Genomic DNA, 12,170 nt, shown 5'->3' with positions numbered 1-12,170 from the left:
GGCAATTACACAGATATGGATCACATTCAGTCTTTAGTGTTTGATCAAGTTAATTAAAAAGAAGTCAAAAACAAAGTTAAAGTTAAGAACTGATACTTCTTTGAAAAGCTTCTCATGTTAATTTACTTCTGGACAAATAAGTGAGAAGAACCATGAATGTAAACCTATTTTAATTTCAGTCTCTATCCTTAAAATTGTCTAGAAGTTCTTAGAACACAGAAAAACTAACTTTGAATACATTTGTAATAGATTAACAATTTATGGACCCTATTAGGATCTTTTAATGGAATGTTTTGAAATCAATCATAATTCTCTGCAAAGATAAATCAGAAAAAGAAAACAAATTTTTGAATGGCATGTTACAATGTCCTGGAAAAAAGTAATTATCAGCTGGTAATAATTAACACACGCGACAGATTGAGAAATTAAATCCTCTGCTATACGCTTTTAAGTATTTTGTCAGATATGAGGAATGTTTCTATCAATAACATTCATCTTCTCACAAATTCAATTTTATTTTAAACAAGAAAATAATTCTTTCTCTCCAGATTTTTATGTTTATCAGTACGAAGTGAAACAAAGCAATCTCAGGAGATTGCTTATTACAGTCTTAATTTAGGAAGTTTTTTTTCTCCAAAATGTACTAAAATGTGTCCAAATCATGAGAATGATGAATGTCAATGGCATCCTCTGTGTCTGTCCACCTTTGCCTCTCCGTGGCCTTCTGAGGGCTTATCTTTTTCTTGTCTGTTTCATTCGTGCCACTTGCAAAGGTTTCTCATAATGCATCTCGATCTTCTTAAAAATTTACATTTTTGGGACACCTGGGTGGCTCATTGGTTCAGCTCCTGCCTTCGGCTCAGGGCATGATCCCGGGGCCTGGGGATCGAGTCCCGCGTCAGGCTCCCTGCATGGAGCCTGCTTCTCCCTCTGCCTGTGTCTCTGCCTCTCTCTCTCTCTGTGTCTCTCATGAATAAGTAAAATCTTTAAACAAAAAATTAGATTTTTAATAGCTTGTTTCATCTTTTTTCTCCAACACTTGTGTTCTCTTCCTAGCAGCCTTTTCATGTTCATACTCCTTTTGATTTTCAGTGTAGAAAACATCCTTAATTTGTTCCTCGCCGACACTAGGAATGTTTCCCAGGAAATCTGGGAAAACACCACCTGGTGTTCTTCTTCAAGTAGCATCCATCATGAAAAGGCCAGCCGCATTTTGTTCAACTTTGGCATTTCTATCAGTTCATTTGCCTTTTTGTTCCCAATTATCCTCACTCCTTGTGCTATCAGATCTTTCTTTGGTGCCTGCAACCCGAAAGAAATTTTATCAGCCGCTTTCTCATGTGGATCGTCCTCCGTGATCTGATACTGGCCGGTACAGGTCATTTCTAGTCTGTCCCCAGGCCTGTCTTTAACGGGTCAGTTCTGAGTGAGGTGACCTCGCCCATTTTTCTCTCCCTTTGATCTCATTTTTTTGCCACCACGCTTCTATTCATCTAGGTCTTTGTCTGATTCCTTTGTATGTTCTCAAGATTTCCTCTTAAGTTTCCTAGCAAGCAAATAATTGTAGGTCCCCCATCGTCTGGTTCTGTCAACAGCACCCTCCACTCCCAAGATACCGAGTGGCCACTGCGCCTCGATTCTCTTCCGGTAGCCCAGCACCCCGGATGGTGTCACCTTCTTAGGTCCAGGCACACGTGGTTTCTGGCTGCTCTGACTTGGGAGGAGGCTTAAAATATTTCTGTCGCTTGCATTTCAAAGAGAGCTATTATCATCTGCATCAGAAAAACTCTCTTTGCTTGAATCCATACTTTTTTCTTAAGATTTGATTTAATTATTTGAGAGAGAGAAAAAGAGAGCATGAGCAGGGAGAGGGGCAGCCCCCCCCCCCCCCCCCCCCACCGAGCAGGGAGCCTGACTTGGGACTCGATCCTAGGACCTCTTTGGTCATGACCTGAGCTGAAGGCACCCACTTAATGGACTGAGCCAACCAAGCGCCCCTGGATCCACACTTTTAGAGTCTGCTAATGTGATACACCCGGGTGCATATTGGTGTTGCTGCACCCAGGGAGGGCCTCCCCGTGCTGCCCCCACCTAGTGTTTTCAGTACCTGCAGCAGCCTGTCACTGGGAGCAGTGGTGGTGTCGGAATCCAAGTGGGAAAGCTGCGCATCCTCCATGTCACCAGCCTCCCGCACCGTCTTCCCACAGCCTAGACTGTTTTCTCAACTTCCTTTTTGGATAATTTGTGTTTGTGTATAGAAACATGACTAATTTTTGTACGTTGATTTTTAATTTCGCAGCTTTACTGAATTCATTTATTAGTTCTAACAGCTGTTGTTGAGCTTTCAGAGTTTTCTGTGTATATGATCATGGTCATCTGCAAACAGAGATCATTTTACTTCCTCTTCTCCCATTTGGATGACTTTTATTTCTTTTTCTTGTCTGATTGTTCTGGCTACAACTTCCAGTTTTATGTTGAACAGAAGTGCCAAGAGTTAGCATCCTTGCCTTGTACTGGATCTTAGAGGAAAAGCTTTCAGTTTTTTCCCATTGATTATGGTACCAGTTGTGGACTTTTTTTCATACTGGCCTTTATGGAGTTGATATAAGTTCCTTCTATACCTATTTTGCTGATAGTTTTAATCATGAATGGATATTGAACTTTGTCAAATGTTTTTCTGCATCAATTGAGATGATCATGTACTTTTTATCGTTCATTTTGTTAATGCATTGTATCACACTGATCGATTCGCATATATTGAGCCATCTTTACATCTTAGGGGTAAATCCCACTGGGTCATGGTGTATGATCCTTTTAACGTGCTATTAAATTTTATTAGTATTATATCATTTATGTTCATCAGGGATATTGGCCTATAGTTCTCTTTTCTTGTGGTGTCTTTATCTGGCTTTGGTGTCAGGGTGACACTGGCCTCAAAACACGGGTTTGGAAGTGTTCCCTCTTTTTCTATTATTGTGGAAGCATTTAAGAAGAATTGGTATTAATTCTTCGTTGAATGTTTGACAGAATTCACCAATGAAGCCATCTGGTCCTGGGCTTTTCTTTGTTGGGAGGGTTTTGATTACAAATACAATCACCTTATTTGTTATTGGTTTGTTTAGGCTTTTATTTCTTCTTGATTCAGTATTGGTAGGTTGTATGTTCCTAAGAATGTATGTATTTCTTCTAGATTATCCAGTTTGTTGGTGTTTAATTGTTCATAATATTCCCTTACCCTTTTTATTTCTGAAGCACCTGTTGTAATGTCTCCTCTTTCATTTCTGATTTTAAAAATCTGAGTCAGGGCACCTGGGTGGGTCAGTTGATTAAGCATCTGCCTTCAGCTCCTGGGATCAAGTCCTATATCAGGCTCCCTGCTCCGTGGAGAGCATGCTTCTCCCTCTCCCTCTGCAGCTCCCCCTGATTGTGCTCACTCTCTCTGTCAAATAAATAAAATATAAATACATAAATACATAAATAAACAAACTGAATCTTCTCTCTCCTTTTTAAAAAAGATTTTATTTTTAAGCAATCTCTACACCCAACATGGGACTTGAAACTGTCAAGATCAAGAATCACATGCTCCAATGATTGAGCCAGCCAGGCACCCTTGAGTCTTCTCTCTTTCCTTAGTCTAGCTAAGGACTTCTTTCTTTTTCTTTTTCTTTCTTTCTTTCTTTCTTTCTTTCTTTCTTTCTTTCTTTCTTTCTTTCTTTCTTTCTTTCTTTCCTCTCTTCTTTCTTTTCTTTTTTCTTTTTTCTTTTTTTTCTTTCCTTTTTTTAATTCATGAGAGACACACACAGAGAGAAAGGCAGAGGGAGAAGCAGGCCCCATTCAGGGAGCCTGACGCGGGACTCAGTCCTGGGACTCCGGGATCATGACCTGAGCCAAAGGCAGATGCTCAACTGCTGAGCCACCCAGGCATCCCTAGCTAAGGATTTCTTGATTTTGTTTATCTTTAAAAAAAAAAAAAACTAATGGTTTTTTCTATTGGTTTTCTATTTGATATATGTCTACCTAATCATTATTATTTCCTTCCTTTTGCTAGCTTTATGCTTAGTTTGTTATTCTCTAGTTTCTTTAAGGTGTAAAGTTAGGTTGTTTATTTAAGATATTTCCTCTTTTTTTCCCTCTCTCTCTTTAATGTAGGTGTTTATCACTATAAACTTGCCTATTAGTACTGCTTTTGCTGCATCCCTTAGGTTTTGGTAATTTGTATTTTCATTATTATCTCTCTCACGATACTTTAAAAATACCTTTCAATTTTCTTTTTGACCCAATAGTCACTTAATGTATTCTTTAGTTTCCACATATTTAAATTCTACATATTTTATTTTATTTATTTTAAAGATTTTATTTATTTATTCATGAGAGACACACAGAGAGAGGCAGAGACACAGGCAGAGGGAGAAACAGGCTCCATGCAGGGAGCCCAGTGTGGGACTTGATCCCAGGACTCCAGGATCACCCCCTGGACTGAAGGCAGCGCTAAATCACTGAGCCACCCTGGCTGCCCAATTACACATATTTTAATTGATTTCTAGTTTTGTTTTATTTTATTTTGGATGGGAAAGACACTTGGAATAATTTTGATCTTCTTAACTCTGTTAAAACTTGTTTTGTGACCTAACATTGCTTTATCCCATTACTGTTAAGAAGAAAGTTCTGTATATATGTTAGGTCTACTTGGTCTATAGAATTGTTCAAGTCAGCTGTTTATTGATTTTTCTGTCTGGATGTTTTTTTTTTTTTTTTTAAGATTTTATTTATTCATTCACGAGAGATGGAGGGAGAGGTAGAGACATAGTCAGAGGGAGAAGCAGGCTCCTCACAGAGAGCCGGATGTGGTCCTTGATCCCGGAACCCCGGGGTCATGCCCTGAACCAAAGACAGACACTCAACTGCTGAGCCACACAAGCATCCTCTCTCCAGATGTTCTATCCATTATTAAAAGGCTATTGATTTCTCATGTAGATCTTATAAACTTGTTCTTTACTAAATTCTTTTTTTTTTGTAATTACTTTTCTGTAGATTTTTTGGGGGAACTTATGATAGTTACATAATTTGCGGTACAAGATAAAGTAAAAGTTTTACTTCTTTCTTTCAAATTCTCAGGCCTCTAATTGCTTTCTTTTGTCTAATTGAATTGGTGTATATTTCCAATACAATGATAAATAGTATGGTGATATGGCATCCTGGTCTTTTTTGTTTCTTGTTTCTGACATTAATGGGAAAGCTTTTAGAGGTTTCTCATTAAGTAAAATATTGGTTTGTTTGGAGTGAAAAAATGTGTAGAGATACTTAATATATCTATATTAATTGGTTACTTAATCATCAGTTATATATTTATATCTATATTTAATGTGTGTATAATGTGTTTCTAATATTTAATACATTTACATATATAGAACATAGGAATGTACATTTTAAATACTATATGTTCATATACACACAATGTATTTTATATATTATATATACACACATACATATATATATGTAGTATACCTATAGTCATTAAGAAAGCACCCATTACCATTTTATTGGATTTCCAAAAATATAAATGGGTATTAAATTTTGCAAATATTACTATTCTGCTAAGATTGAACCAACCTTGAATTCATAGAATAAATCTCATCTAGGCATGATGTATTATTTTTTAAATGTAATATTGGATTCTATTTGCTTATATTTTAAGATTTTCACATTAATATCATAAATGAGATTGGTCTGTAATTCTATTTTTGGATGCAGTCTTTGGCATATTTTAAAATCATTGTAAGGGGTGCCTGGGTGGCTCAGTCAGTGAAGCGTCTGTTTTTGGCTCAGGTCATCATTCCAGGGGCCTGGGATCGAGTCCTGTGTTGGGCTCTCTGCTCAGCCTGCCACTCCCCCTGCTTGTGCATGCTCACTCTCTCTCTCTGTCAAATAAATAAATAAAATCTTTAAAACATTTTTTAGAAAATCAATATTATAATTTCTTTACAAAAATAATTTTGAAATTTTCCTTTGGTTATACTCTGGAATAATTTAAGTAGTATTGGAATTATTTGATCTTTAAAGATTTAGTAGAATTCTCTGTGAAACTACCCAAGTCTAGTGCTTTCTTCCTTCCTCTCATTTAAAAAAATGTTTTTGAAGTATAGTGTATAGACTGAAATCTTCATGAATTGTGGCTATATAACTAAATGAATTTTATTAAATAACTTTGTTTAATCAGCATTTAGGTCAAGAAACAGATATCTCATAAGCCTCCCTCATGTCTCCTTCCACTTGCCAGCTTCCCACTCCAACATCAGCCTGGAGCCATCTTATCATGGTGCTCACTAGGCTCTGTGGTTTGTTTGTTTTCCTACAGTAACTGATTTGCTTAGATTGTTTTTGTCTCCACTGGAGTCAGTTTTGATAAACAGCATTTTTCTGGACAACTATCTATTTCATCTAGGCTTTCAAACTGATATGCATAGAATTATCCAAATTGCTCTCTTATGATTTGAGAGTTTTTTCCTATTATCTTCCCTAATCCTTAAAAACTACAAGCACTAGATAGATCTTTCTAGATGCTCCATCAAGGTCTGTGCAACAGAAAATTGCAAATCCTTCTCTCTCTGTGATAGTGTTATTAAGCATACATTTTTCTGTCTGTCTAGCTAGTTATCTAGGCATCTAACTATCTTGCTCTCTAGGTATCTATGTATATTTCACGTGGTTGAGAAAATGGAAGGGCAGCTACAAAGCGTTTGCATTCCTGATAAAAGAGACAGTTGACTAGGCTTTCTCTCCCTCTCCTCTCTGCCTTGGGCTAAGATGTGATACCATGTCTTGCAACCAGGAGAGAGACGCCAGGAGAATTGTGGCGGCACCGGCCCTGCCATTGATGAGCTGCTTAAGTAACAGGAGGAACCACTTTCAGAATTCTTCAGGACTCCTGTGAAGTGAGTTACAGGCCTCTCTTTCTCTGTGACACTCCAAGTCAAGGGCTGTAACGCGTTCCTGACTGATAGAATAAATTAGACAAAACCAGCAAACTTTAGATGCTCATAGTATATGCGTGTTTAAACATACCAAAATTATCACAGAGATGCCAAATCCCTTAACTCTAAAATAGGAACCTGGGTAGCAATTACTCCAATCAAGTGCTTACTGCAATGGCCTTTTTAGTGTAGGCATTGTTAAAAGCATAATTTGCATACATTATTCACCATGTCTCAGATATCACTTTTTGAAATTTTGTACAATGGGGTACAGATTGGGTACATCTTGTATAGATGACAGAACACATCCTCAAAGGGTTTCAAAGAGATTAAATGAGATAATTCACAAAAAGGGCCTCGGACAGCACCTATCATATGTTAAAGTACTCCATAAATATTAATTATAATCTTTTAATAATCAGGATTAATAAAACCCATTGATGTGAGCTACTTCTATGGATGGCAAGCGCCTTCTCAACTTTTGCATTCCCATGAGAAAATCACCTCCCCCGAGAGGCCCTCTCTGGCTGTTCTATCTAAAGTGGAATCCCTCCCCAAATACCTCCCATTCCCCATTGCCCCGTTCTTTTTATTAGCTCAGAGACCTTGTTGCCATCTGTAATTCTTTTGATTATTTATTTGGTAAATGTGTGTCTCCCCTGATAGAATGTAAACCCCATGAGAGCAAAACTCTCAGTGGCTGGCAGGGATTCTGTACTCTGTATGCTTGTATTGCATAAAGATGACCAGTAATATCCGAGGAACAATTATAATAGAAGGCCATTTGACGTAGAAGGGTTTTGCAGAGGTGGTCATTTTTTTGGATATGATTTCGCCCACATTTAAGTAAAAATGACAGTGGATAAAGATTCTGCTCAATTCTAGATACTCCTCATATACTAGGCCTTATTGGAGAGCTTGCTGGTTTATTATTATTTTTATTTATTCTCTAAATAGTCACTAAATAGTTATACATGGTCTATACACCTTTAGAAAGGGTGGCACAACTTGTTACCTTTATTTCTTAAAATCTTTAAAAGGTTTTATTTATTTATTCATGAGAGACACACAGAGAGAGGCAGAGACACAGGCAGAGGGAGAAGCAGGCTCCACGCAGGGAGCCTGACATGGGACTCGATCCCAGGACTCCAGGATCACACCTTGGGCCGAAGGCGGTGCTAAATCGCTGAGCCACCCCGCTGCCCACAAATTGTTACCTTTAGAAAAATGTTGTTTTGCATTCATATAGAGATGTAAAATTCAGCTGAAATTTTAAAAACTAATGGCTACTTGTAATCAAAGATTTAGATGAAATTCTTCATAATTCTTTGGTCTTCTGAAGGTCCTAGAATTTAGATTTTTAAAGTAGCCCTATAAAAGGAATGTTTGGGACCAGGTCCGACGGAAAATAGAAATGGAAATGTTTTAAGTAGAAGGAATAAATCCATAGGAACAGAAGGAACCCTCAAACACATTTGAGTGACTAGGGGTGGCCCCATGGCAAACGTCTGAACTGGTGGGGAGGCAGGAGTATGGCCAATGCCACTGTCAGAGGGAAGAGGACCCCCTCCCAGCTCAGCCACTGACCCCACCCACCCCATCATCACCACTGGCTTTGGATTCCAGAAGAGTCCTGCAGGATTTCCCCTCCTGACAACTGGCATCCTGGACCCAACAACAGGAGGCCATTTTCTCTTTTTTTTGGTATCTTCCAGAAGGGACAGTATGGTATGGTACTCAAGCAGTGGGCTTTGGCTACCAGAGTTTGAAGCCCAGATTCCTGGTTAAACAGCCATGTCTTTTGCAGCAAGTGATTTTGACCTCTCTAGGCCTTGGTTGACTCATTGGTAAAATGGTGGTGATGGCCGAAACTGTCTCATTGGGCAGTGGTCGGCACATAATAGGGGCTGGATAATTGTGACTTAAGTGACCCTCCTTCTAGAGGTTATTGTGAAGTTATTGTGAAGTCTGCCAGTTCCAGGGGGTGGCCAGGGGGTGGGGTTCTGGGGTATCATTTTCTGGGTGTAATTGCTTTATGGCCTGAGAATTTGTTTCTTAATTTTGATGGATCTGTGGCTAGTGCTGTGGTCATTTCCTGTGGATTCTTCAGAGAAGGTTCCAGAATATCTAGGGAAGCATACAGGCAGCCATCTTAGAAGAGCTGGCCATCTTGGTGGGCTGACCTTGATAGCTGATACCCAGATTTTAGTTAGCTGTTTATTTGGAGTACTTTGGAGGATTATGGGGATTGGTGGGCTGGTCTTGTGGCTTTATTTGCATAATAAGCACTTAAGTGGATTGATGTTAATTTGGGGGATTGTATGTTAATTTGGGGGTACTTTTGAGGGTTGTTTTGCAACAAAATCTACAGAGAATGCACACAATTTTTGTGTGGACTGAGACTGAATATTACGTAGGAAGCTTTCAACGGGTTCATGGAGGTATTTGCTACTTTTTCTGCCCTCCTTGGGGCTTATTTTGCTCACCTCTGGTAAGCTATGCTAGAGGATTAATTTGGCTAGGATTAATTTTATCTGGAAAATAGAACCAGAAGTGGATTTTTGGGCTGAATTACAGAATCAACTTAAAGTTTCATTTGGCCACTTTCAGAGGGTGCAGTGGTTGATGCTGAAGAGGAGCTGGTCTCACTCTCCCACTTCCCCAGGAAGCCACACCAGGGGTGACCATAAGCTTAAGGTATGACCCTGGGGATGAAGATTAGGAAGCCCAAGTGGACATCAGGTCCAAGCCACCCACAGTTCATTACAGCTTTACTGAGTTTCATGTGGGGCCTGTGAATGCTGATGACCCCCACCACCAGAGTTTATAGTGTATATTTCATTATAAGTTAAGACTCCCCATTTTTCCCTTTATTTGTAATTTTTAAAGTAAACTATGTTTATGAACTTTGCATTTTTATGATGGCTTATTAGGGAAATGAACCCTTTGTTACAGATTTTTACCCAGTCTCCACCCATTCATATTTTGTTTTATATAATCTTAACTTCCTATAGCCCACCCCACCCCCATGGCTTGTGGCTATTAGGTCATATAGAAGGGGCCTCCTATAAACCAATATTCTGATTGTAAATATACCCATTTTAAAGTACATTAAAAAAATTAAACATGTGATTGATCAACCTAAAATTCCTTTGCGTATGGAGTGAGGTAGGGATCCAGTTTAAGTCTGTCCCCAAGTGTTTATCCATTGGTTTAAAAACCATTTCTTTCTGATAGCTTGTTCATTTTTTCTGCCAGCTTTGAGGGTAATTGACGAAATTCTGAGATACTTATTAGAAGTGTACAATGTGAGGATTCGATAAAGGTCTACATTGTGCACAATTTGAGTAACCCCACTTCCCCTCTTTTGAAACTGCATTCCTGAATTTCCCCCGTATACGTGAGCCCATACCCTCAAGTTGGACAGAGCCCCAAACTGAAAACCTATTTTGGGGAGACTCTAGGCACACTGTGATGCTATATATCAGGGAAGCTGGTGGAATGGGTAGGGTGGCAACCATCAATGCAGAATTCTTAGACATGGGCCAATGGTTTTCTATGGGGCATGGGCAAAGGACAGGGGTGGACCTTTATGAGTTATCTGCAAATTGTTTTCAGATACCCAAATCAGGTCAACAAAAAAACAGAGAGTGTCAAGATTTTACCCCATTTTATAAACCTTGGGGACTTTTCCACGTGGGGCTTCCCATCTCCTATAGCCATCAAAACCGTTAACAGGTATTTGCTCAAAACTGCAAATAATTCACAGGACTCACATCTTTTGCTCACATTTAATTTTTATTTTGATTTTTTTAATGCTGCACAAGACAATATTTATTTCATTTATTTCATTTATTTCTTTTATTTCATTTATTTCTTTTATTTCATTATCTCTGTTTGCTGCTGTTATTTTAATTACTGAAAGAGAGAGGGAACTTTTGTGGCCTTTTTCCTTTTCTTTTTCTCTGTAGGCCGCCTTAAGCCTTCTAAATTTGGAATATTTAAGCAAGCGGAAGGGAAGAAAAGGGGGTTTCGCAAAATCACTTGGGGAGAAAAGGAAAGGTTGCGTTGTTAATCATGCCCTATGGTGGGTGATCAACTGCGTGTACAATTACGTTTCACTCTTAATTAATTGTGCTTAAGGCTTTAATTAAATTTGGGTGTTCCCTTCTTAGAGCAGCTCATACTGACGAAGGTGCATGCGCTGAATGATGTCACGGCAGTCGTTGAACACACGGCGAATGTTCTCGGTGTCCACAGCGCAAGTGAAGTGGGGGTAGCAGTAGTGGCGCCCATCTCCACTAGCAGTGCTGATTCTCTGTGGCACAAACACAAGAAAATGGAGTCAGTGCCACCTCTCTACGATCATCAACTGGGGACCTGCTGAGGACTAGCTGACCAGCTACTGATGTTATGTTAAAGCTAAAATTCTCAGTGGCTATCAGTGACATAAAATGGAAGAATTCAACAGTTTAATCCCCAAATGTTCAAGTAAATTTGCACTTCTGAGAAAAAGAACCAGTAAAGAGAGATCTAAAGATGGACTCTACTCACCAGAAATTCGTCGCGGATGAAGTACTTGGCCCGGGTCACGCGTGGGTCCTCTCCGGGCTCGGGAGTAGCTGTGAAGAAGAGAAATATTTTGGTAAGGTAATTAAAAGGTTAGGAGCAGAGCTTGAATGCTGGCATCCTTGTAGCCCTGGGATTTTTCCATATGCAAATTAGCAGAAATAAATTTTTCTTGCTTCCCTACAGACCCCCTTATAGTTTGGTGGTGCAAGTGAAGGGAGATTTCCATTCTTAGAGGTGGTTCATTTAGGTGATTCTTCAACTCTACGTATGAAAAACCTCCAGAAATGGAAACTTTTAGCACTTTCATGAATGTATAGGACCAATGAACTTAGACATGTCCCAGTGCAATGGCAGAAGGCCACACGTACCATCCTCAGGAGTAGTGTAGCGAGCAAATTCTGGAAAGTAGTCCTCAATCTTCGATTTTCCAGCAAGGACTTTCTCAGCGAGCAGGTCTTGCTTGTTGAGGAACAGAATCACAGAGATGGTGCGCAGCCATCTAACAAAGAGGGAGGCAGGTTTAATGTCCAGGAAAAGAAATCATTCTTTCTGGGAGGGGTTTGGCATTCTTACGTGAGTCTTTTTATAATAGTGCAAATACAGGGCCTTGAGATCACAGTAACAGGA

General features: G+C 39.2%; 1 protein-coding gene and 1 pseudogene across 6 annotated transcripts in view; both read right to left on the bottom strand.

Annotated features, from left to right (window-relative positions):
* Positions 1–643: 643 nt before the first annotated feature.
* Positions 644–2,800, bottom strand: LOC144298750 (phosphorylated adapter RNA export protein-like; annotated as a pseudogene).
* Positions 2,801–10,750: 7,950 nt separating this feature from the next.
* GNAS (GNAS complex locus) overlaps positions 10,751–12,170 on the bottom strand; it is a 67,418-nt gene continuing 65,998 nt past the window's right edge. For all 6 annotated transcript variants that reach the window (XM_077873752.1, XM_077873747.1, XM_077873749.1 and 3 more), the window contains 3 exons: positions 11,912–12,042; positions 11,526–11,593; positions 10,751–11,289 (listed from right to left, as the gene is read on the bottom strand). In XM_077873752.1, coding sequence (XP_077729878.1) covers positions 11,143–11,289; positions 11,526–11,593; positions 11,912–12,042 — 346 coding nt within the window. In that variant the 3' untranslated portion in view covers positions 10,751–11,142. The remainder of the gene's footprint in view (positions 11,290–11,525; positions 11,594–11,911; positions 12,043–12,170) is intronic.

This window comes from Canis aureus, chromosome 26 (genome assembly GCF_053574225.1).
Source record: "Canis aureus isolate CA01 chromosome 26, VMU_Caureus_v.1.0, whole genome shotgun sequence".
Classification (NCBI taxonomy): domain Eukaryota; kingdom Metazoa; phylum Chordata; class Mammalia; order Carnivora; family Canidae; genus Canis; species Canis aureus.
Note: the sequence above shows the minus strand (reverse complement) of the source record. Positions and strands in the feature narration are given on the sequence as shown.